General features: G+C 40.8%; 1 protein-coding gene across 2 annotated transcripts in view; it reads right to left on the bottom strand.

The window, feature by feature from the left end:
* adarb2 (adenosine deaminase RNA specific B2 (inactive)) overlaps positions 1–27,631 on the bottom strand; it is a 396,595-nt gene that overhangs the window by 66,206 nt on the left and 302,758 nt on the right. For both annotated transcript variants that reach the window (XM_062984187.1, XM_008112320.3), the window contains one exon: positions 9,933–10,047. In XM_062984187.1, the coding sequence (XP_062840257.1) occupies positions 9,933–10,047 (115 nt within the window). The remainder of the gene's footprint in view (positions 1–9,932; positions 10,048–27,631) is intronic.

Here is a 27,631-nt window from a genome sequence, read left to right as displayed (position 1 = left end):
TAGGTAGGAAAATCTTCCATTTAATTTCAAAACGGAGTAGGCCGAAGCTTCATGGAAACCTATTCTCCCAAACACTTGACCTGTTCTGTGTGGTGAAGTCTCTAATGTCTGAAGGTGTAAATTACTTCCAAGTGCTCAGGGACTTACATAGTCACTCTTGATACTCTTTTTCAGCTTTCCATATATTTAGGTGAATACATATGCAAGACCTTTATGCCAAGATGTAGAAAATATGTTTTATTTGATGAAAATGCCTAATGTGTTCTGGTAAGATGATTATACTGTGGCTTTCTTCAGAGGTGATATATTAATGTTATCTAGAAAGATCTCTGGTGATCCATATCCAAATTTCATCCAGTGAGTTGCCCCTCAATTAAATTTGGCAGCACGTTTTCAGAGATGTCTTTTCATCTATTGTCTCTGAAAAGGGCCACTATATGATTAACTGGTCAAAATATGTGTGGATTTCCCAGACAATAAAAGCTATTTTCCATGTATAGAAACACTAGCTGTGCCCGGCCACGCATTGCTGTGGCGTTGTCTGGTGGTGTTGGTGAGAAATTGTTGAGGTAGTGGTGGTATTGAATGTCTGTTGTATGGTTGTCTTTATGTTTAGTATGCACACTGAAGTGGATTATATGGCAGTGTGGAGCCAAGATAATCCAGTTCAAAGCAGATAATATAAGATTCTAAATGGGTTATATAGCTGTGTGGAAGGGCCTTGAGTCTACACTGCCATATAATCCCATTAAAATCTGATAATCTGTGGAAGAGGCCTAAGTGAGGCATAACTGTGACTGTCCCCTGGGCTGAGTAGGTTGCTAGGAGACCAAGTGGGCGGAGCTTAGCCTTCTAACTGGCAGCAATTGGATAAAAACTATTATTCCTCTCCCTCTAATTAGGACTTTATTTTTCTTTTCTTTTTGTTGTATCAACCTTGAGCCGTGAATGATGGGTTGTGTTGTCAAATTTCGAGGTTGCGGGGCCTGTAGTTTTGTTGTTTTGTCTGCTGCCCTGATGCCATCACTCTTTTATATATATAGATATGTCTTTTTTTCTCATTGCTTTTCTTTACAAAGCACCATATTCATAAATGTTGTTGTGGATGACAATGATAATGACGATTAATGATTTCCTAAGCAATACAAGCTGTTCTAAAACAGATTCTCATTTTCCGGGTTGGATTTCCTCTTTCTGCACAGTGTTTGATCACAATGAATCCCTCCTAAAGCCCTATTGCCTCTAATGCTCTAGTGAATAGTTCTGCAAATTGCAAATGTTTTCAGTTACTTGTAACCCAGCTTTGCAAACAGATTGTTATCAGCAATGCAAATGTTTTCAGCCTTGTAAATAACCCATTATCAGCAATGCAAATGCTATCAATCCCATGTAACCTAATTTGCTCTTTAGGAAGATGAAATGCTGCTACTTGTCTGGGCTGTCTGATGAAGAGATCTGTGAAACAAAGAAGCTTCCCTTTATTATTTTCCTTCTTGCTGTCTTTGTGTACAGCTTTGTGCAACACTATTGTTAGAGTCCTTATAAGTCTTACTAATACAATGTTCTACAAATTGTAGCACTGTCGCTTTCAAAGAGAAACTAGGTCAGATCATCACGACATAAATGAGGGAAGAAAGAGTCTAATAGCACATTTAACACTAGCTTATTTAGTACTGTTCTGAGACATAGACATTTTAGTCTGAATCAGCATACAGAGGAATCTTTTAGCACCTTTGAGACTAACTGGAGGAAAAGAGTTTGTGGCATAAGCTTTAGACTACAAACCCTTTTCTCTCAGTTACTCTTAAAGGTGCTACAAGATTCATTTGCATGTTAAGCTTGCTTATTTGAGGATAAATAAATTAAACCAACCAAGCAACAAATTAGTTCTATAAGTGCCACTAGGTTCCTTTTGTCTCCTGTCTGCCCCACTTTTCATTTTTGCTGAGAAAGGTGAGGATGTTCAACTTTAAGAAACTATTTAAGGCATTGGGACAACTCTGTTTCAGACTTGGTAGAAGGCATAGAAGTCATCATTGTGAATAATTCAGTTACCTTTTAAAAAATCAAATGTCTAAATCTATACTGGCAAGAGTAAAAATGTGATGCCATCTTTTATATATATATACAGTAGAGTCTCGCTTATCCAATGTAAACGGGCCAGCAGAATGTTGGATAAGTGAATATGTTGGATAATAAGGAGAGATTAAGAAAAAGCCTATTAAACATCAAATTAAGTTATGATTTTACAAATTAAGCACCAAAACATCATGTTATACAACAAATTTTAAAGAAAAAGTAGTTCAATACACAGTAATGCTATGTAGTAATTACTGTATTTATGAATTTAGCACCAAAATATCACGATGTATTGACAATATTGACTACAAAAATGCGTTGGATAATCCAGAACGTTGGATAAGCAAGTGTTGGATAAGTGAGACTCTACTGTATTTTATTTTTTGCAAGCCCCCTCCAATCCCAGGACTGGGAAAAAGTAGCATGTATCTAAATGAAATATCACCATCAGTAACATCAATACACACCCCAGCAATTTCTAGAGAAATCACAGAAGATGTGGTTCAAGGTGGCTATAGTGGTGGTAATTGTAAGGTGGGGTCAGATGCTATCTCTAATGTATTCAGAAGCCTATTGTGGGGCTAACGGTAGTGCACTGGGGCACGGGGCGAGTGGGTAGGTCCCACATATGATCAACTGAGGTCATGGGAGGAAAGCCTGCATGTCAATTGAATAAATAGGCAAGCAGATAAAAATATTCTAAGTGGCTTCTGTTTGAATAAAACTGAGTTTCTGACACTTAAATGTCATCCCCATCTCTAAACATTTTGCCTCCACTGCCTTGGCTCTAGTCCAGGCATGAGCAAAGTTTAGCCCTCCAGGTGTTTGGGACTTCAATTCCCACAATTCCTATCAGCTGGCAAGCTGGCTAGGATTTCTGGGAGTTGAAGTCCAAAACATCTGAAGGGCTGACGTTTGCTCATGAATGTTCTAGCCTCATACCGACCATTTGCTCCTTAGGATGACATGTTCGGCTCCTCATCTGCAGTCATGTATATACCGTATGTGGACTACTCCTTCATGAACACATCTGCAGATGGCAACCCTGATCCAACATTGACATTCGTAGGCAGATTATAGCAAGATACCTTATGAACTAACCACACATTAGGGGAAGCCAAAAGGGCAAATAAAGAGAAGGGTCCCTTCCCCACAAGTCCAGTGAATCAGGTCAACAGGTATCAGACATTCATAGTGAAAACCCACAAAGTGCAGGAAAACTTTATGTTCATATAATATTAATAATAATAATAATAATAATAATAACAACAACAACAACAACAACAACAACAACAACAACAATAACAACTACTACTTTATTTTTCTATCCTGCCTCCATCTCCCTGTAGGGACTCAGGGCGGCTAACACAGGGTGAAGCCCGAAAGCAATAAAACAGCATATTCAAATACGTAAAACACAATAAAATCAAACATGAATACAAGTGCAATACACTAACAGTAAAAACCAATTCGAAACATAAAATGATAAGATAAAAATGGACCACCAAATTGGAGAAAAGGGGTAGCGTGGGGGCCAATTAAAACTAAAGTGCAATAAGGTGCTTTGGGGTGAAAAGGACAAAGTGCGAGCATTTCTCAACCATTGGAGTGAGGAAGGACATCCAGTTAAATCTAGGAGAAGGAACTAAATGTATTAGTTTTAAAGGTATCAAAGCCTTAAAGATCTGAACGCTCTGGAGTTCTCACAACAGTAATGTCTACACTGTGTATCCTATTGGTTTCCTATTGAGATTTGAACCTTCTCTTTTCTCACTCTTAACAGTTATGTCATGCCTAGCGGAACAGAAAGAACACAGCAGGAGAAGTACAATAATGTAGCTTGGAAAGTCAATAGCAATTTGGCTTATGGGTTATAGTGGAAAGCTATGTTTCAGAATTAGGAACAGACCCTGGGAAGAAGGAAACTCAACACAAACCTGGACTTTTAGAATAAAACAAGATGATTCTTCAAAGTACTTTAAAAAATAGCTTACTGTTTAGCGCATGGGTGGGCTGCATGGCCTCCAAGGTACCCCAATCTCCCCTTTCCAATAAACGTTTGTTTGTTCACCAAATGACCAAATCATTAGGATGTAAGAAAGAGAGAGAAGACTAATTTGCCAGATTCTTGTCTGCTGGGCTGTTTTAGTGCTTGGCGTGGGCTTTTTTCAAAACTGACAACTATTTCTGGCCAATTCTAGTTTTGAAAACACAACAACCTGCGGCACTTATAACAGTGGTTTGTATTGTTGTAACAAAAGGCACTACAATCAGATCTAAAGCAAGGAAAAAAGGGCTTAAGAAGACAAATAAGAGAGAAGAATTATTAGAAATAACAAAGGCTGTTTAGAAGTGAAGGGTGTCCCGGAGGAAGTGCAGAAAGCCTCACTGCTAAGCAGTACATTTAAATCTCGATTTGGAAAAGATAGGCACTTCTGAGTGTACTGCTGGGAGCCATTGGGCACTTGCGAAGGCATGGATGTGATGACTTAGCAGTCTTTCCCACTTCTAATTTCTATGGCCCATTACATTTATTCCCTCCTGTGTACAAGAAAGAAAGAAAAAAATGCAGTCCTGGTGGGGAGCAGTCTGACTTGGCATAAAAATTGCCCCCTCTGCCGTGCTTCCAAGAAGCTGTGTCTGCTTTGATCAGTGTGTGGTGGGGCAAAGGACTCCTGCTCTATTGTAAAAAAAGCTCAGAGTTTGGGAATATTAAATGTGTGTATGTATTCTGGGAGCTGTAGTACAAAAAAACTTGGAAAAGTTGGAAATATGGACTGATCCTTAACTAGCCCTTATTACATACCTTCCAACGTTTCACAAATGAAAAGTGGGATACATCAGAGTCTGGTTAATGGGTATTGGGCAAACATTAAACATAAGCTGGGAGCAGTTGCATTTTTTTTTTGTCTACAGGGAAGGGCACAATCTTGACTCATTTTTTCGTACCCCGCATAGTGAATTAATTCAATGCACAGTACTTTTGCACTTAGAAATCACGGTAATTCTACAAAGCTACTTAAATTGATTTAGGAAGTGAATTAAAAGGAATTGGTTTCATTGCGGAGTGCCTACACAATCACCTTAGGAACTGGTTCCAGGCTGGGAGAATGGACGCAAATGTCCAGTGATTGTGAATCAATCCCAACCAAGGAATGATTTTTTTTCTTTTCTGCTAGGATACGTTGATGTGCATCACCATGATCATTTGGGATCAGCACCAGACCATGGCTGGGCACAGGAAATGGAGACAAAGGGTGGAAAATGAGCATTCCCATGGGAACCAAGTGGTTTCCTCTCTATTGGGTGTGTGATTGTTTACATTCCAGCGAACTGTGTTTCTAGGTTTTCAAAGTTTGTCAGAGCTGGCCCTGTCCTGATGAGCACTCTGTATTTTTCAGTCTTGGATTCCAGCCCTGCATACACCCCAACCTTGAGCGGGCTTCAGACTGCATTTTATAGCCTGTGTAGAACCACCCTTAGTTTATAGTGATTGAAGTAAGCCAAGGACAAAGGCAGAAAGTGCAAGGAGGGAGAAACAAGGAAATTTTAAAAAGTGGGATGATGAATTGGGATGTTGCTCATGGAAGATTTGTGAAAAAAATGTATGCTTGATTGTGCTGTTTTGATGATGCTTCAGATGGCATCTTGGGTCCTTTTCATTGTAGGTCTATTGTGTCAGCCAGCTCATACACTTTGCCACCTTCCAACCCAGTGGGTAAATGAAGGGCCAGAAATTGATTGCCCATCAATATTCTTGATTACCTTGAGGTGTCATGTATTCTGAATCTTAAAATGACTGAAAGGATCCATAGGAGACATATTGCCAACTTTTACTTTTCTCCTGCTACCTCACTTAGCAATTATTAAGATCCATTTCATGAGATATGGGCCATAATTGGCCATCTTTTATCACAGCACGAAATTGCTGTTTAGAGCCCCTTTTGTCCACTTCATCTTTATTTCATATAAGATAACCGAAAAGGCCTCCCTGCTTGCTTTTAAGATCAAAGTGATTGTCAGCTTCATAAAATAGGGAAAGAAAAAAAATGAACTCGGAGGCAAAGGAAAAAAAATCAATGTATATTGCTCTTCTGCGAGTTTCCTTGCCGCCTCCTCTGAAGACGACCAAACTTCTTAGATTATGTATTTTGAAGAGTAAAGAGGACAGAAACGTTTCTATCTATATTTAAACTGTCAAGATGGATCAAGTTCAAATGGGAAAAATACTGCTTAAATACCAGCCTCTGCTCATTCACTGGGAGCATGGAAGGATTTCCCCCCATCCTCCCTTCACTTCCTGAAAAGGGGAATTTGGAAATTAATGGATTAAGCATAGGATGGAAAGGGTGTATTTGCGGGGTGAGTGGGAATGTGGTATTACAAAACATTAAAGTGGGAGCAGGGATTTTTTTATATGCAAGTGTTGACCCATGAATAAAATCAGTTGTAGGGAATGATGGGCAGATCTAAAATCACAATGGGCAAAACCAAAGCTAAACTTGTACAGCACTTAAAGCTTTGAATACAAGCATTCTTCAGTTCACAAAGCACCTGACAATGAAGTACCTCTTTACAAAAGTTTTCTTTTACTATTACTTTTCTTATTTTATACTTTCAGCTTACTTTAGTGCTGTTTACAATGGAAGATCATTTATAGATAGCATAAATAATTAAGAAATGTGATCTGGCACAATGGGATGACGATGGAGCAGTGGAGGTATTAAGGAGCTGCGGTGGCACAATGGGTTAAACCCATGGCCGGCTGGACTGCTGACCTGAAGGTTGCATTGCTGACCTGAAGGTTGCCAGTTTGAATCTGTAACATGGGGTGAGCTGTCGTCTGTCAGCTCTAGCTTGCGGGGACATGAAAGAAGCCTCCCAGCAGGATGGTAACACATCCGAGCATCCCTTGGGCAATGTCTCTGTAGACAGCCCATTCTCTCACACCAGAAGCGACTTGCAGTATGTTCTCAAGTCACTTCTGACATGATAAAAAAATGTCGAGGCATTTTTCCTTTCTATGTATAGGGATGTGCTTTTACTTACATAGCTTACTGCTATTAAGGTGAGTAATTTTCTCCTTTGAAGCCATCTCGCTAAAAGGATGGTCCTTGAAAGCATAGAGTCTTGCTTAGATGGCCTACTGTATTCCTTATAAATTTGGGGTTCCATAATTTGCCATATATTGTTGGTGGGTGAAGGTGATTGAGATGTCCTTCATTAGCCTTACTTTGATTTAATGCTGCCTGCTGATCTCAGTTTTAGCCCATAGCAGTTAACATATTTCACAGCCTGAGCCTACAGCATAATGCCAGTTTGTTCCAGATAATTTAGCAAGCCCCTTCTGAATATGCATTGGCTACCTCCTGCCTTTTCTGAAAAATTGTCTGTCAAACTCTAAACATATGTATATGAGATAACAGGCAGTGTCTGAACCATGATTTGCTGTTTTTGCAGTTCTTCTTCCAGCTGAAGTAAAACAGCATGCAGGAAACAAAACACCTGGGATGCTCTCAAGTTTCTTTGTGGAATTCTGGAGTTTTATGACAATAATCACTGCCAGTAAGCCTTTAAAATAGGAAATACAGCAAGACTTTCATATCCACAGGGGGAATACATTCCTGGCTGGGACATGATTAACTGAAACCCTGGATACCCTGGGCTGGGCTGTGGCTGAGGCTGGTGAGCAGCCTGCTGCAATAAATCACTCTGACCATGAGGTCATGAGTTCGAGGCCAGCCCGTGGCGGGGTGAGCACCCATCAATAAAAAAATAAAAAAATAGCCCCTGCTCGTTGCTGACCTAGCAACCTGAAAGATAGTTGCATCTATCAAGTAGGAAAAAAGGTACCACTTATAAAGTGGGGAGGCAAATTTAACTAATTTATGACGTTGGAATGAGGAAGTGCCGTCGCAGCTCAGGAGAAGGTTAAATTGTCTCTGCATCTGTCTCTGTCTCGGTTCTATGTGTATATGGGCATTGAATGTTTGCCCTATATGTATATAATGTGATCCACCCTGAGTCCCCTTCGGGGTGAGAAGGGCGGAATATAAATACTGTAAAATAAATAAATAAATACATCTAGGTGCCATTACATCACCTGACATATGGTACCCATGTATCACAGAATAGCCCTAGATCCTCCAGGGCAACTCTATGGTAATTTCTGGGGGGAAGAATCCCATAGAAGACCTAGCATATTCTTAGAAAAACAATTTTCACATGTTTGTGGATAGGTAAAACTATAGATATGGATTCCACGATTATGCAGAGCAGTTGTACAACTGTTGTTGTATCGGACTATTAACTTCAGACTTTCTTTTTTCTAATTTGTTCTATTTGTGTGCCTTCCAGTCATTTCTGTTTTATGATGATCCTAAGGTAAACCTATTATTTATTTATTTACTATATTTTTACCCTGCTCTTCTCACCCTGAAGGGGGCTCAGAGCGGCTTCCAAGTTGACAATATTCAATGCCATATAAACAACAAACACATACAATACACACAAATGTTAAAATCATTCAAAGTTTCGAAACCAATACATTAAAATCAGCTATTAGTAAAGATACAGGTTTTCCACTGACGTTAAGTCTAGTTGTGACCGACTCTGGGGGTTGGTGCTCATCTCCATTTCTAAGCCGAAGAGCTGGCGTTGTCCATAGATACCTCCAAGGTCATGTGGCCATAGGCATGACTGCATGGAGCGCCATTACCTTCCCTCTGGAGCGGTACCTATTGATCTACTCACATTTACATGTTTTCGAACTGCTAGGTTGGCAGAAGCTGAAGCTGACAGCGGGAGCTCAATTTGCTGCACAGATTCAAACCACCAACCTTTTGGTCAGCAAATTCAGCAGCTTAGTGGTTTAACCCACTGCGCCACCTGAGGCTCCAAGATCAGCTATTAAAACTACACAAATCCAAAGTCATAGTCCAGGAGCCATTCCAATTATATTATGCTTGCTTCATTGTCACCTATTGCACTGACTGTTCTCCAAAGACTTGGTCCCATAGCCAAGTTTTCAGTTTCTTTGAGAAGGTCAGGAGAGAGGGAGCCAATTTAATTTCATTGGGTTTCACAGCTGAGGGGCCACCACTGAGAAGGCCCTGTCTATCATCCATGCCAATTGCCCCTGCAAAAGGGGGTGGGATCAAGAGCAGGGCCTCCCCAGAAGATCTTTTCTTGGCAAGAGGAGTGGGCAATTGCCATTGTCTTCTTCTGAGGTTGGGAGAATCTGACTTGCCCAAGGTCTCCCAATTGGGTTTCCATGTCTGAGAAGGGATTTGAACTTTCAGAGTTCTAATTCACTGCTCAAAACACTGCACTACGTGGGCTCAAAGTTTTCTGCTACTCCCGTGTATTTTCCTTGGCAATTATGTGATTGAGTTTGATGCGGTCACAAAATTATTTAGGATGTGAGAAGCTTCTACAGAAGCAACTGTTGTGTCATGGTTTGAGTGCTGGATTATGACTCTGAAGACCAGGATTCAAATCGCTGTCCTTAGTGTTAATGTTTACATCACACTGTCCTGTCAAAATATGAAACACTCAGATTATATGGGAGAAATTTGCCCCACGGAAAAAGCTGCATATTTCATTGGGACTTTGACCTTACATTCAAATGTAGCATTCTAACTAGTGTATCATATTGAACCTCAGAGCTGTGTGACAATTTTTTAAAAGTTAGTCTACAGAAATATCCCCAGTATCCCAAATAGACAAATAAACATGACCTCCTGCCTTAATATCCAGTATAAGCAATGAATTACCTTCCATCAAAAGAACCCATCAAAAACAAAATTATAGGATGGCAAAGGAAAGCAACACGACACAAAGCTGAGGCTTACCTCTGGTCATTACGATTCCTGCCAGGGATTTGTGATGCATGTGGATGGCAGCACAGTTATCCGTCACCTCTTGAAACTTTTGTGTAATTATTCGATGCACGGAATCAGCAAATTCCTGAAAAGAAACAAACAGAAGCCATACTTTGACTTTGCTGGACTGAGGTTATGGTCTGTGCCTGCCTGTTTCATATTCTGCTTCAGAATGCCCTTTGCCATTGATTGTATTTGGGCCACAGCAAATATAGTGACCCCATTTCAAACTACACTGTCACCCAGGTCCTATCTATACTGCAATATAATGAGTCAATAATAATAATAATAATAATAATAATAATAATAATAATAATAATACTTTATTTATATACCGTCCTATCTCCCCGATGACCAGTTTCAAGCAGCAGTATAGATGGTGCTCCAATTTCCCTAAATTCACCGTGAGACTATTCTATTAGTCTTTTCTTCTACAACAATTCTTTGTTGGAATATATAAGACCAGCAGATACACTGTTGGATTATGGATATATCCTTCTAGCCCAGTGATTCTTAACCTTCCTAATGCCGTGACCCCTTAATACAGTGACCCCCAATCATAAAATGATTTTCGTTGTTGCTTCATAACTGTCATTTTGCTACTGTTATGAATCTTAATGTAAATATCTGGTATGCAGGATGTATTTAGCATTCACTGGACCAATTTGGCACAAATATCCTATATACCCAAATTTGAATACTGGTAGGGTTGGGATTTTGTCATTTGGGAGTTGTAGTTGCTGGGATTTATAGTTAACCTACAAAGAGCATTCTGGACTCCACCAACAATGGACTTGAACCAAACTTGACACTCAGAACTCCCATGATCAACAGAAAATACTGGAAGTGTTTGGTAGGCATTGATCTTGAGTTTTGGAGTTGTAGTTCACCTACATCCAGAGAGCACTGTGGATTACAAACAATGATGGATCTGGACCAAACTTGGCACGAATACTCAATATGCCCAAATGTGAACACTGGTGGAGTTTGGGGGAAATAGACCTTGACATTTGGGAGGTGTAGTTGCTGGTATTTATAGTTCACCTACAATCAAAAAGCCCCTTGAACCCCACCAGCAATAGAATTGGGCCACACAGAACCCCTATGATCAACAGAAAATATGGGAGGGATTTGGGTTTCTAAGACCATCAGAAATGTGCGACCCTTCTGAAATCCCACTCAAAACCTGCTGAGGGGTCCCAACCCCCAGGTTGAGAAACACTTTTCTAGTGGAAAGGTGTGTTGTCCTCAAGATGTTGTTGAGATACATCTTCCAGCATCCCCCTCCACACTTATTAGGAGTCTTGGTTTTTTTTTTCATCCTGTAACTCTAAGAAACTCAGACAATTCTCACCTGTGCAGATCATCCCTAGAAAAATGTGCAGCTTTTTGTATGCTAAGGAAACTGCTCAACATTCAAACTGTGGGGTTTGTGCAAAAAAGAGAGAATGTTTACATACAGCCACTTGTGTATTTTGTGCAACATGGCTGTTATTTCCTCCATAGTCAAGCAGAGTGTTGAGGACCATCCACCGATGGAAGTCATTGCCAGAGATGGATGGCCCTAGTTCAGATATAACTTTTGTCCCCAACCAGTATCTGAGTATTTTTGCATTTCAGGAGGCCTTCTTAGTTCTGGCTTTATGTACAAGCTATGAAAAGACTATAAAAACAACAGATGTATGTTTCCCCTTATTTTACATAACTACTAGAATGATATTTTTGGTGATGCTCTGGGGTCTCTTGAACTTAATATAGCTTAGGGATGCATTATGTTTAAATCCAGTCCTGGGGCGCATCTCCGTATGTTATAGGTCTGGCGAAGGGAAGCTCACCCGATGGTGGCCTTGTAGCAGCCCCCACTCAAGCTGTCTCTTCTGTTTGTCTGCAGGATCACAGTGACTTTTGCTTCACCTGCAGCTCCACAGATGGCCAGACTCAGCAGGAATGTTATTGAAATAAGGGTCTGCACAGAACTGAAGCCCATCTAAATGCGTAGGTAAATGCTTCATGCTGTGAAGACACCTTTGCCTTCTGCTCTTGACAGAAAGCAGCAAAATCAGAACAAGCTTCCACGTGGGTGCTTTGTCTCAAAAGATTTGTTCATATCCTGAATGCCATATGGTTTTGGAGCAGCTATAATAATAAGTGCTCATTAATTATTAAGCTTTGCTGTAAATAAATACAGAAAAGCTGTCTTGCTATATAACAGTACACAGAACAAGCTTTCCCCGTGCAGATGTAAGTCATGCATTTGGCTACGGTTGACATCTCTCCCTGCATCCTTTCCTCCTTCCCACATCTCCCTTAAATAAAGTGTTAACATCATGTGTCTTGGAGAACCAAGGCACTGTCTCTCTTCCAGTATGCCAATACAGTCTTAACTGATGAAATCCATCCTGGCTCTTTAAAGTATCTTGTTTAAATGCATCTGATTACTACACTCCCCCCCCCCCCCCCGAATATTTGGACAAGCAATGAGATGAAATGTGGAATAAGCAGGAACATTGCCAGATAAATACATAAATTGTTGGAAAACCATGCTCAGATGCCTGTGCTTCCGACTAGGAGGAGGTCTTGAGTAAAGTCCTTCAAGGTTCGGTTCCATAGCCAATACTCTTCAACGTTTTTATCCATGACTTATGTAAAGGGGTAAAGGAAGTCCTTATCAAGTTTGCAGAAGGAGGGGAATGGTTAACACTTTGGAAGAGGAACAGAATTTAAAAAGATCTAGATAAATTAGAAAATTAGGAATACATTATGAGAGTAATATTAAAGACAAATATAAAATTCTATATTTAGGCCACAGAAACCAAATGTAAAGGATGGGGGAATACACGGCTCAGCGATACTACATGTGAAAAGGACTTGAATTACTGTTTATCATAAGCTGAACACGACCCAGCAATGTTTCTCTATTAGGGCATCTATACTATAGATTTAATGCAGTTTGGCTAGGCAAAACTACGGTTAGGTGGATCTATAATTGGCTAAGCGAACGAACCCAAAGGGTGCTCACCAATGCGTCGTCTTCATCATGGAAAGAAGTCACGAGTGGAGTGCCGCAGGGTTCCGTCCTGGGCCCGGTTCTGTTCAACATCTTTATTAACGACTTAGATGAAGAGTTAGAAGGCACGATCATCAAGTTTGCAGACGACACTAAACTGGGAAGGATAGCCAACACTCCAGAAGACAGGAGCAGAATTCAAAACGATCTTAACAGATTAGAGAGATGGGCCGAAACTAACAAAATGAAGTTCAACAGGGACAAATGCAAGATACTTCATTTCGGCAGAAAAAATGAAATGCAAAAATACAGAATGGGGGATGATGCCTGGCTCAACAGCAGTACGTGTGAAAAAGATCTTGGAGTCCTTGTGGACAACAAGTTAAACATGAGCCTACAATGTGAAAAAAGCCAATGGAATTCTGGCCTGCATCAATAGGGGTATAGCGTCTAGATCCAGGGAGGTCATGCTACCTCTCTATTGTGCCTTGGTCAGGCCACACTTCGAATACTGTGTCCAATTCTGGGCACCGCAGTTGAAGAGAGATGTTGACAAACTGGAAAGCGTCCAGAGGAGGGCGACTAAAATGATCAAGGGTCTGGGGAACAAACCCTATGAGGAGCGGCTTAAAGAGCTGGGTATGTTTAGCCTGCAGAAGAGAAGGCTGAGAGGAGACATGATAGCCATATACAAATATGTGAGGGGAAGTCATAGGGAGGAGAGATCAAGCTTGTTTTCTGCTGCCCTGGAGACTAGGACGTGAAACAATGGCTTCAAACTACAGGAAATTCCACCTGAACATCAGGAAGAACTTTCTCACTGTGAGAGCTGTTCAGCAGTGGAAAACTCTTCCCCGGACTCTGGTGGAGGCTCCTTCTTTGGAGGCTTTTAAGCAGAGGCTGGATGGCCATCTGTCGGGGGTGCTGTGAATGAGATTTCCCTGCTTCTTGGCAGGGGGTTGGACTGGATGGCCAGTGAGGCCTCTTCCAACTCTACGATTCTATGATTCTATGATTCTATGACGCCCCTTTAACTGACATGTCTCAATGCTAGGGAATCCTTGGATTTGTAGTTTGATGAAAAACTAGTGCTCTTTGGCAGAGGAGGTTGTTGTTTATTTGTTCAGTCGCTTCGAACTCTTCATGACTTCATGGACCAGCCCATGCCAGAGCCCCCTGTCGGCCAAAGACCTTGTAAAACAACAACTGAGCCATTGCAGTTAAAGTGGTGTCAAACTGCATTAACCCGACAGCGTAGATGCACTCTAAGTGCAAGTCATAGTACACCACATCTTCTTCTGCTCTAACCAGTTCTGAAAAGGAGCAGATGACAGTTCCTCTCTGGATGCGAAGGTGGCACCATTAGCAACCATCAGCTACCATCTGGGATGATCTGTCCTAGAAGGCTCTGCAACCTTTCTGGCCCAGTAGAGCTGCCAGTTTCCATGGTGAAGGTTCATTAGTAGCACGAAATGGGGGACAGTGGGGTTGCAGAAACAACCTTGGATACTGCCTGCAAGCCACAGGCCACATGTCACCCATCAATAGAATGGAGAGAAGGAACAGAGCAGGAATTTTCACATTGATTGATGTTTTAGTTTATTTTTAGGAAAAAATAACAGGAAAAAGCCTATGGCCACTGGCAAGGGCTACTGCAGCAGGCGAAGGTGGTCGAACAGACCTTGAAGGAACCTATCCACAGAGAAAACTAAATTGAGTATCTCTAATGTTGTAGAGAAGCGAGGAGAAAAACCCAGTGCTACACGACTCAGCATGGACTACTGATTTTATCAACTCCAGTCAGAACATAAAGATTAAATGGGGTCGGGAAGTGTTTCAATAACATTGCTTCCTTTTTAAAGAAAAGGGATCAAATACTCATTTTAATCTCTCCCATTCCTACAATCTGGTCCATCTTTGTTTCTTTAGTGCCCTTCATGTAAAGATCCCAGGATGTTTCACACTCATTAGGAGTTAATTAGCTCGGAGGCACAGACGGCTCCTGGAAGAATTATTTTTAAAATGTTAGAGAGAACAAACAAATGTTAACATTGGCTTTAGAAATCTCACTAGCCATAGTTTCATTTACTCAACTTGGCAGAAAATTCCACAGAAGCCTGCAAAGAGACTGAATCAAGGTGAAATAACAACTTGGCCAGAGAGAGAGAGAGGAAGAGAGAGAGAGAGAGAGAAAGGAAGATAGAGAATAAAGAACTCAGCTTTTGCTGAACTCAAAAGATTGATCAGGCACTTAAAAGAATAGTAAAACCATTACACAAGAAATCAGCAGAAATAACTTGAGTTTTAAAAAAATGAAAACCAAAGGTCTTTGCTATGAGGAAAGTCAAGTGACTTAGAGAAATCAAACAACAGAATGACCTGAGTCAAAGATCCCACCAATTTATTTTGGGCAGATACTTTATTTTATAGCTTCCATTCCCACCTGAGTTCATCTTGGGTATGTGCAGGTTAGACTGAGATATCTAACTAGCATCCTGTTAGTATGTTACCCTATACATACAGGGTGAACTATTTGCTGTAATGGACATTATGGAAATTGAACTGCATATACAGCAATGTTGTGTTGTTCAGTTGCACACTGCACATTTTTCATTGAGCACTGTGGTTGTGCACTGCTTACCACACCCAGCCATTGACATACAATGTATTATACTGCAAAAGGGTAGCATGGTGCTGGTGCAGCACATCTCCACATATGGATATTTGTATTATCCATTTGAGAAGATGTTAATTGCTCATGAGGCATCATATTCACAGGCATTTTTCTTGCTCTTGCCATAATTCTATTTTTGTTATATTTTGCAGGTGTTTGAAAATCTCCCTTAAGAAGTGCCATTCTTGTGGCAGTGAATTATTCCATGTGAGAAATAATCAGAGCATAGAAAGTGTTTTTAAAATAACTCCCCAAATATAACAACTATCATGGCAACTGACCTCTTAAAGCTAACTTTTCCAAGGTTTTGATAGGACAATTTCTTGTTACTTTTCTACAACAATGTCTGTTATAGAACTCCAGTATGCTGATGATAATGTAGTTTGTGCTCATTCAGAAGACATACAAGCCACTTTAAACATCTTTGTAGAAGCATACAAAAAGCCTGACCTCTCAATGAACATCGAGAAAATCAAAGTGTTCTTTCAGCATGTTCCAGCCAACCTTTCAGCAATGCCAGAAATAAAGCTTAATGATGTAATGTTAGAATATGTTAACAATTTCCGCCACCTTGGCAGCCACCTCTCCACAAAAACAACATAGACACTGAGATACAACACCGCCTGAGCTCTGCAAGTGCAGCATTTTTTTGAATGAAACAGAGAGTGTTTGTGGATCAGGACATTTGTAGGGATACCAAGATGCTTGTTAGAGAGTTATTGTCCTCCCAACCCTGTCATACGCCTGTGAAACATGGATTGTGTGCAGACATCATGCTCAACTTCTGAAATGATTCCATCAGTGTTGCCTCCAAAAAATACTGCAAATCTCTTGGGAAGACAGGAGGACAAATGTCAGCATTCTGGAAGAAGCAAAGACCACTAACACTGAAGTAATGATTCTCCGCCATTAACTTTGCTGGATTGCCAGTGTTGTCCGAATGCCCAATCACTGTCTCCCAAAGCAGTTACTATACTCCCAACTCAGGAATGGAAAACAAAATGTTGGTGGGCAGCAAAAGATTTTTAAAGATGGGCTCAAAGCTAACCTTAAAAACTGTGGCATAGACACCAAGAACTTGGAAGCCCTGACCCTTGAGTATTCTAACTGGAAGTCAGCTGTGACCAACAGTGCTGTGGAATTTGAAGAGGCACGAATGGAGGGTGAAAGGGTGAAACGTGCCAAGAGGAAGGCGCTTCAAGCCAACTCTTGTCGGGACTGCCTTCCAGCTGGAAATCGATGTCCTCACTGTGAAAGAACATGCAGATCACCTACGAACCCACAACCAAGACCCTATTCTTGGAAGGCAATCATACTTGGTCCTTAGTGATAGCCTATGATGATGATTTTTCTACACCATATTGGCTATCTTAAAAGCAGGTTGATGCAATTGACAAAAGACAGTTCTATTTTCCCATTGCTATCTGATGTGGGGAATAAGTAATTGATACCACCTTTGTGCTCAATGACTTCAACTGTTTCTTTATTTCCAGAAAGTTGCCATGAAATGGTTGCTGATAGTTCATAGACTAGTACTGATCCACAGACCACTACTTTGAATAGCACTGTTTTCCATTGACTGTCAGCATCTCTTTAGGCTTTCAGAGAAAGAGCTTTCCCAACTCAAGATGCTAGGTATTGAACCTATATTCATGCTACTGAATCAGTACTAACCTTTCTGCAACAAAATGCTGAATTTTGTGCTAATCAAGCTAGACTTATACAACGGGAAAACAAAAGATTAAATTTTAGTTCCCAATATTAGAACTTCAGCACAAAAAATTATCAATGTTTATTCATTTTCAGCACTAATCTTCAATGGGATAAATAAATGAAATGTTTTTCAGATTTGCAAAGGCAGTCTTCAGGGGGAAATTGACATTCAACAGGAATGGTAAGCATATTAAAACCAATAGATTAACAGGAAGAAAGTCTTTAGTAAACATTTTCTATTGAAATCCGGTCTTTGGGCTTATTGGGTTGAAATATTAGAAAGGTTAGATTTGCATATTGGTGGGGTGAAATATTCTGCTAAACAGGCACCATCAAGAGCATTTTGTAGAAAACTGATAACATTTGGAGGAAAATGTTGAGCATTGTGGACTGGAAATGAGAGGAATAGCTTCCACAGATTTTTACCCTGGCTTAATATAGTTTTACTTGAAGCAAAAATAAAAATAAAAATGGAATTCTTACACCATAAGTTAGTTTATAAGGATAAGATAATTATAAGTAGACCCACTGAATTGCTTTCTGAATGCTAAATCAATACTTATGTAAAGATCATCAGTTCAACTAGTACACTGTCGTTTGGTTTAGCAATTGCAAGTAAAGATAAAGGTTTTCCCTTGACATTAAGTCTAGTCGTGTCCGACTCTGGGGTTTGATACTAATCTCAATTTCTAAGCTGAAGAGCCGGCGTTGTCCATAGACACCTCCAAGGTCATGTGGCCGGCATGACTGCATGGAGTTCTGTTATTTTCCCACCGGAGCAGTACCTATTGATTTACTCACATTTGCATGTTTTTGAACTGCTCGGTTGGCAGAAACTGGGACTAAGAGCAGGAGCTCACCCCGCTCCTGGATTTGAACCTCTGACCTTTCGGATAGCAAGTTCAGCAGCCCAGGGATTTAACTCTCTGCGCCACTGGGGGCTCCTAGAAATTTTAATTGAGCCTAAATGAACCGGACCCTGTGTGATCTTGGAAGCTAAGTTGGTTAGTCCTAGTTATGAGTTGAATGGGAGACTGCCAACAAATACCAAGTGCTGCAGGATATATTTCAGAGGAAGGACCTAGCAAAATCACTCCTGCATATTCCTTGCTCTATGAAAATTCTATGAAATTCATGGGTCGCTATAAGTTGACAAGCAAGTTGAAGGCACATATACACACCAATTGTAGCAAAGCTGAAGAATGCAGCACAAGGGAACTTAAGCAGAAGCCCGAACAACTTTCTCTATAACTCATCTTTTCTGTAATGAGAAAAACACCATGCTGCCAAAAAGCCTATTGGGGTCATTTACCAAAAAAAAAGATACGTAGTGACTGTATTCCCTATGGTCATAACTCCTACTGTATTTATCACAGAGAGTAGGTTGAATTTTGCTGTCTGGAAAGGAGAAAAGACATTTGTTACCATTTCTGTTTGTTTGCTTGGCTATACGGCTTCTTCTGAACAAATCACAAGCTTTGTCTGCTTCCTGATGCATTGCACTTCAAAGAATTTTCTTCAATTGCAAGACAGAAAAGCTACTTTGAAGAATGTGCACTGACCAGTGTACTACAGGCTAGTGTGAGCATCTAATGCACGTTTCAGATAATATTAAATCCTTATGTACAGAACGGATCATAGTACCTACAATCCTTCTAGTCCATGTGGATAAGATCTTCAGATTTAAGGATGGTTCAGTGACAGTGATAATATGGCTCTCAGCTTCAGGTATTTGTACATAAACAACATTAATAGCAACCTGTCTGCCAATACTGAATCCTACACCTTAAAATAGTTTAGGAATCCCCATGATAATAATACTGTTAACTTTTCTTCTGCATATCTGGATTTTTGCTCAGAAGCAGAGATCAACATCACTAGTAGAAAACATGGTGGCATGAATTATAAAGTATGGAATAAACAGTCATCTGAATTCCTTGTGAATCAAGACAGCACCAATACCAGTGAGTAAAGGTAAAGGTTTTCCCCAGACATTGTCTAGTCGTGTCCAACTCTGGTGGGGTTGGTGTTCATCTCCATTGCTAAGTTGAAGAATTGGCGTTGTCCGTAGACTCCTCCAAGGCCATGTGGACGGCATGACTGCATGGAGTGCTGTTGCCGTCACACCGGAGCGGTACCTATTGATCTACTCACATTTGCTTGTTTTCAAACTGCTAGGTTGGCAGAAGCTGGAGCTAACAGTGGGAGCTCACCCCACTCCCTGATTCGAATCACCAACCTTTCGGTCAGCAAGTTCAGCAGCTCAGCGGTTTAACCCACTGTGTCACCAGGGGCTCCTATGATACAAAACACCACCATGCTTAGTAAAGAGCTAATGACTTCAATACAGAATGGATACACTCTATTGCTTTTATCGCAGATACATATAGGAGGACTTCACATTCAAATCTCTAAAAGAAACCAGACTTTGGTTGCATGAGTCTCTTTCAGTAAAAGCCTAGTAACATATTATATAAGGGCCAAAACTGGAAGTGCAAGTGACTCTAATCTCCTCTTCTTACATTTCCACAGGAACCAGTAAAGAGGAGGTCATGCACTTTCCTGGGTGGGTCAGGGACATGCAAGCTGCCTGTATATCAAGAGTCAACACCTCTTTCTCAAGGGTGGCTTGTTCCTCGTCTGATTTAACCCCAGAAGGCAATGTGTTACTCATTCACAGCTTCTGTTCTGAGGCTTCAAGAAACTGTCTTCCAAGTAGTTGCTTTTTCAGGTGTCTTTCTCTTCTCTTCTTATGGTCTCTAATCTCTCCTCTGAGATCTTAGAAGGAAGGCCTGGGAAGGACAATAATAAGCCATTTAAAGTGCCCAGCATATTATTCAAAATGTATTCATGCTACTTGAATAGTAACACACAGTGCCGAAGCGCATTAAAATGCATTGTGTCTTATGTTTTCAACTGCCTTCAGGCAGTATCATTGCTTTACTTACTTTTTGTTTTTTTTGAAAGAAAAATGCCCAACAGGCATTTAAAGAAAAATGCCCAACTTGAAGCATCTTATTATATACAGTGTGCTAGATATTATTCTAGCTTTATTGCTAAAAACTGGCCTTGTTAAAAAAACAACTCACACGAAGTGTAAGAGGTGAGTCTGACCCAGGGCAGAAGAAAGCATCCATTCCCCCCGCGTTCCCAAAAGGAGTCTTCAGTCATCTTCAAGAGCGAAACAACCACAGAAAGCCCAATTTCCAGGTGTCTGCTTCTCCTCCCTTCTGATTTTAGCAGGCAGTTTCTTGCTGTTTTAAAAAGCCCAGGAACTAAAGGAAATCTACAGAGTCCAGAAATAGTTGCCAGAAGCAATTGCCTTTTTACAAAGGGATGATATACAGGGACTGTGCAGTAAAATGTGTCAGTTTTTCACCTCCAACAAAGGCTATGTATTATACCAAAGATGGAGTACTTTGGAAAGAATTCACAGGGAACTGTAATCTGGGATGGTTTCAGATGTGCCCACAGTGATGATCTAAAATCACTGTCTTCACAGACTTATTGATGGAATGCCAAAAAAACAAAAACGCACACATCTTTCCTTGGTTGGTTAAGGCTGCTATCCTCTAGTCCTTACACATAAGAGTAACTTTTTCTACTTTCAGGGTAGTCTTCTATTACAATTATTAAATAATGCATGTGTGCATGCAGTGTGTTCTGGATGTATGATGAACCTAAGCACTAACAGCGCATGCACAAGAACTGACAGCTTGATTTAAATGTGACACCTCCTGGAGCCCTCCATGAACAAATGTTTTAAAACCTCCTGTGCTACTGTTAAATTGCGCATGAATTAGAAGAGTGCACAGAAGCAAGAAACAAATTCCTTTTTCTGGGAGGGTGTTACCAGTGGAAAGAATTTTTTTTTGCATATTTTTGAATGAAAGTTTGGGGATACAAACTCTCTCAAATATTTCAAAACTTTTATCCTTTCATATTCAACACACATTTTTGTTTCTTGCAAAAATATTCCACCACATACGTCAAACCCTGAAATTCCATTCCATGTTGTAAGCATCACATTTAAGGCAAACACGGAAGGGTAAGAATTTTAATGGAGGAATTCATAATTGCGATGGAAATACTGCCTTTTACCCAATTCCAATTGATAATTCCTATCATAGTATACCAATAGAGGCACAGTATGCTCTCTTAGGGTATGTTTAGACTTTGTGGCTGTCATTGTATAAAGTCATATTATGAATATATGCTTTATGTGTTGTTGAAGGCTTTTATGGCCAGAATCACTTGGTTGCTGTGAGTTTTCCGGGCTTTATGGTTATGTTCCAGAAACATTCTCTCCTGACGTTTTGCCCACATCTATGACAGGCATCCTCAGAGGTTGTGAGTTATATTGGAAACTAGGCAATGAAACAACCAGGGCCAGTTAACACTTCCCAACAAAGGATTCCCCAGGCAGGAATCAGCTAGGTTTTGAAGCTGCTAGGCTTTTCAGTGTTAATCAAGGTGGCCAATTGCAACATTCACAGTTGCCTCCAACAGACAAGAGTTCTTTTTCCCACCCTGGACCTTCCACAGATATATAAACCCTACTTGCCGAGTTTCCAATATACCTCACAACCTCTGAGAATGCTTGCCACAGATGTGGGTTAAACATCAGGAGAGAATGCTTCTGGAACATGATCACTGTTCATTTGGGGATGGCAACATAGTGTAGCACCACCCAGATTCTAGAATTTCGAGAACAGAAGTGAACATTCAATCAGACAGAAGAAGAGGAGATGAAGGATGGAGGGAGGGAGGGAAGGAATGAAGGTAGAAAGACAGATATACCATACCAAATACCATAGTTTTCTAAACACTGGTATCTTGTCTACTTGGAAGATTTTATGTGGAGGTTTAATAAGAAACTCTAAATTTCCATTAATGTGTTAATGTGGGGATGTCAACAGCTGAGTCCTTCCACTTATGGTTGAGTCATTGCTATAAGTACGGTGTTGCTTTTAAAAGATGAAAACAAACAAGATCCATACCAATGAATCCAAAGAAAACAAGCCTTTCAAACGGAAAAGCACTTTTTCCTTCAAGGAAGCCTAGGTGGTGCCCTCTCCTCCTCAATCCTGACTCTGGTTCTCTATTTTATTGCTTAGATAATGAAGAGCATCCATGCCAATTTTTCAAAATCATTGCTGAAATCAACCCTAACAGTGCTATCAGGTGCCGGAGTGCAGGGGAGACTATCTGCCTGCTTTCCCCTTCATTTTACCAATCCTTAACCCAAAAGCTTGTTCCAAGCGGAAGAAAGGTTGGCCGCAAGTGCTGAATAATTCAAAACAAAACAAAGAAGACTTTTTTTTCAATTTGTGGCACCGTGACTGCGTTAGGACAAGCCTCAGGTGCCAAGCTGTTGTACTACTACAGAGATTAAATTAGCACGACTGGGTTTTCTTTAACTAGATAAAAGCTCTATAAAGCCACCGGCTCTTGGGAACAGCTAACTCCTGGAAAAGCCTTTTATGCGCTATAAAAAATAAAATTAGATTTTCAATTCATATTACAAGCCCGATCTCAGTAATAAAAATCAATGCTTCGTCTGGTCAGAGAAATATCTCCATTCCTTTGATTTCCCTTCTCACTCCAGACATCCAAATGAACAGCCACCTGGAAACAAATAGAAACAGCATATTCTTTTCACAGACTGCTATTGACTGATCCAAAGTCTTGTGTCATGATGGCTCACAGATGCTCTGTAAAAACAAATCTGGGTGCCAAATATTCCCCGTAACAGCCATAAAATTACAGAAATTTTACAATGTGGGTATTTTGAGATCTCAGTAAAGTATTTCTGCTGCTAGCAATACTCCAGCTCCTCCATATAATACCATATAACCCCATAGAAGATGTTCAAAGTGCTTTACAGTTTTGGGCCAAGACTATATACATAAAGGACTACATAAGCACATACTAGTGTAAGTTACACTGGATGCCACCGATTGTGCAATTGGTGTGATGTCTTTGAGCTTGACCACTGCACAATGAATTATTTTCACATTCATGAATTATATGCAGATGTTGAGCAGAGGCTACATCTACCCAACCTCTGAGATTACTTATTGTTCTTTTACTAGCAGCCTGCTTCACAAGGATTTCAGCCCCTGTTTCTATAGATGAGAGAACAGAGGTTGGGAAAGTGTTACTTGCCCAAGGCCATAATCTTGATTCAGCAGAATGGGGATAAAAGATAGCATGTTCTTATTTTCAATAATTTCAAAAAAGGGAATGGAAGATTTTAAAACATCTGGCTCTTTTAATATATCCCTTAGGTCTTCAGAATGTGTTTTAAGGCAATTTTAAGATCATGGCTCGCTTGCCAAGATGAATGCAATGCAAAGGGCACTCCCATGAATCATAGCCACTAACATGCCATACCCCATTTGGCCCAAAGATCTCCATGGTGAGGAATTACTTCTGTCAAATTGTTATGCTCTCTGTTTTTATTATACTACAAAACTACCTCCTCCTATCAACTCCTTTCTTCAAAGAATGTGTTTTGTTAAGCTCCATAACATTCTTCAACTACACACTCAAGAAGCAGGCCACTGTTATTGGGCTTTCTTTAAACTGGTTTTTTTGTGTTTGTCAGGAGCAACTTGAAAAATTGCAAGTCGCTTCTGGTGTGAGAGAATTGGCCGTCTGCAAGGACGTTGCCCAGGGGACGCCTGGATGTTCTGATGTTTTTACCATCCTTATGGGAGACTTCTCTCATATCCCCGCATGGAGCTAGAGCTGATAGGAGGAGTTCATCCGCGCGCTTCTTGGGTTGGATTTGAACTGGCAACCTTCAGGTCAGCAACCCAGCCTTCAAATCATCAGTCCTGCCGGCATAAGGGTTTAACCCACTGCATCACCAGGAGCTCCTTTAAACTGGGTGAAAACACTGAAAACACAATTTCTTTTTCAATTGTATTTTTTTTAGTTTTTGCATTTGTGTACACAAGCACTTGTGAATGCAAAATTACATAAGTTTCAATAGAGATCCAATGACCCAAACTTCTATCTAAAAACCAGAACTTGGAAAACCTATTTTTGGGGACCACTTTTCAAAGCTTTCCCAGGGATCAAAAACTGCAAGCAAACAACTCTTCAGCCAAATTAAAACATGTTGATTAAATTTGGTTCAATATAACCAATTTTAAACACACAGATTGTTTAATTGTTTGGGTGTTTTGTTTAATGAATTGCTAATTTTCTATTATCTTTCACTAAACACTCAGTATAGTTTACTCACTGCCTTTAAACCTTTTTTTAAAGTCTTACAATGTATTTTGTTTCTCCCTCCCTCTATCTGATATACTTTTGGAAGATATAGTGCATTGAGAGGTTTCTTTCCCTACCCAATTAGATACAGCCTTGCTTGAAACAATGTCCAATTTTTTTTCAATGGATGTCCAGATGGCTTTGCAGCCTGTACAACAGACCTCTACTTTCTGATGCCCCTCTAAGTATCAGCAGGATATTATCTTCCCAGATCTACTGAAAGCACCACAAAAGGCAGCTCAAGGGATGAGGCCGGGAAAGAGAAAGAACTCAAAGCAAATTTAGTTCATTGTGGATGATCATCTGGAAGAAAGCGCTTGCCACTTGTCTGATAGTATGTTTAAAGATAACAGGCAGGTGAGCAATGAATGTTCAGTTCATTCAATAAACCTTTCTTTTCATTTCTTTTTACCTATTGGTGGTGGAAAGATAGAGCACTGAGTTATATGATAGTAAGAAATAGCAGGAAATTGTTGTAATGGCCTGAAGGTCTGAGAAAAAAAAATCCAAAGCACAGAAACTCAATCCCAAATGTGTGTGAGAGAGACTTCAACCAGTTTGCCCATTAATTTCATAGAGTTTTCTTAGTCAAGGAATCCTCAGAAGAAACTTGCTAAATTGAACCAGGCAAATTTCCTTATTGGACTCTAAGTTCCAGAATCCTCTAGGTTTTGCTGATGGGGTGTGTGATGGGATTGAGAGTTGCAAGCCAATTTTCAAAGTGGTGGCAGTTTTCAGGACCATAGATTGTAGGTGGCAGTTAAAGCAGCATCCAGTAATCAACATTTCATAGGGGAAAAAACCTTATTTGGGCAAGAATAACCTTGGTAAAATGTCTGCATGGTGACAGCAGACCTCCATAACATCCAGCCCCTATTCCCTGAGGTTCGCAACTATAGATTAAAATGTACTACCAAAACAGGTTGGCTGGGTGCACCAAGTAACTTTGCAGTCAATGCAACCCAGCATCATGCTAATCAGGACATTATTTGCAACCTGATTAGCATGATGCTGGGCTGGATTAACTGCAGAGTTTATTTATCTATCTATTTATTTATTTACAGCATTTATATTCCGCCCTTCTCACCCCAAAGGGGACTCATGGCGGATCACATTACACATATAGACAAACATTCAATGCCTTTTAACATAGAACAAAGACAAACAAACATAGGCTCTGAGCGGGCCTCGAACTCATGACCTCCTGGTCAGAGTGATTCATTACAGTTAATTGCAGCTGCCTTGATGCACCCAAGTAACCTGGTTTGGTAGTATGTTCACCTGTCTCCCATCTGGACATAAGTGCTAATGTGGCTTTCTTGTATAGAAGGGATGATGTACACTTCTCTCTGGAGGGCTATGATCATTATTTGGATTTGATTTTTTTTTTTCGTGTCAGGAGCAACCGGAGTTGCTTCTGGAGTGAGAGAATTGGCCGTCTGCAAGGACGTTGCCCAGGGGACGCCCGGTTGTTTTTTTTTTTTTTTTTTGATGTTTTTACCATCCTTGTGGGAGGCTTCTCTCATGTCCCCGCATGGAGCTGGAGCTGATAGAGGGAGCTCATCCACACTCTCCCCAGGTGGGATTCGAACCTGGCAGCTTTCAGGTCAGCAACCCAACCTTCAAGTCACTTAGTCCACTACGCCATCTGGGGGCTCCAGTTTGGATTTGATAACTCATTAGCTTTGGCAATATGTATATGTGTTCCGTCCCCCAGGACGATGGTTTGCCTTACTTATTGGTCGTTTGTTTGTTTTCCCTCCTTTGCATTTTGTTTCAGCCTCTGGCTGCAAAGCCCAGGAAAGGTGGCTTGAAGTCTGCAAGAGCTGGCTGCAGTTTTCTTTGCAATGATTGGTCAAAGAGTACAACATCTTAGGACCGCCCTTTTTACCAGGGTCTAGTCTCCATTTTAGAGTTTCATTCTGGCTATAGTCTTCCAACGTGCTGGAGCTGTGCAAGGCTAACTGGGACAAATCATCCTCAAAACCAGGCCAATCTAAGCCTATCCAAATTAGATAAGTATTGAATTATACTGATCTGGAATAGGGAATCTAGTTAGAGGAGCAGGGTTATTCCATCGCTTCTAGAACTAATCTTTGCTGTAAAGATAGGGAAGGAAAGAGTTTCTCCTTCTAATATAGACAGCGTGATTAGGGTATAGTGGTTTTATAATCACCTTTGCCTTCTGGAACCAGGGATAATTCTGCAACTAAAACCTATGGAAATTTGTTTCATTTTCTGCAACTTTAAGATCTGTGCCAGGTTTACAACCTTGTATGAATAAACATCCTTTTTTGAAGTTCTCCAGACTCAGTCGTTCAATATTTTAGGACAGCTTATAGGGATTTGCAGTTCGCCCGGATAAAGGACGGCACGTTTCAGCTTTATAGTTTTTTTTTATTGTCTGGCGGACGGCACAGTTTTGAGGACGATCAGCGGTTTTCCGCTTGAGCTAGCCTGCACGGCCATAGAGACTTTGATTTTGTTGGTCTGTTGCAGTGAAGCTTGCTGCCATTCCTTCAGCCTCTGCAGTATCCTGCTCTTCAGCTGCGGCTGTTTCTGCAATTGCACGGCTGTGCAAAACCCAGCAATCTACCCCGAGCTCCTTCGGTGGCAGGTATCGAGCCGCGGAGCTCCAGCAGCAGTCTTTGGGCTCACACAGAGGTGGTGAGTCCAGAAGCACCAGGCCGGGACCCAGATAAGCCTGGCAACTCCAAAAGAAAGTTCTGGCTGAGTCTTCACAGTGGCTAGGATCTCGGCCGGGACAGTCGCCCGGTGGTGGTGACCTGCCTCATGGTCCGGCGGTGGTGACCTGCCTCATCATCCTGCGGTGGTGACCTGCCTCATTGACCTACGGCGGTGACCTGTCTCATCATCCTGCGGTGGTGACCTGCCTCATTGACCTGCGGTGGTGACCTGTCTCATCGTCCTGCGGTGGTGACCTCCCTTCACAGCGGGGAGGAGGCGTCTCTTCTCTCCTCCTTTCCAAAG

The sequence above is a fragment of the Anolis carolinensis genome, chromosome 6, assembly GCF_035594765.1.
Source record: "Anolis carolinensis isolate JA03-04 chromosome 6, rAnoCar3.1.pri, whole genome shotgun sequence".
NCBI lineage: Eukaryota > Metazoa > Chordata > Lepidosauria > Squamata > Dactyloidae > Anolis > Anolis carolinensis.
Note: the sequence above shows the minus strand (reverse complement) of the source record. Positions and strands in the feature narration are given on the sequence as shown.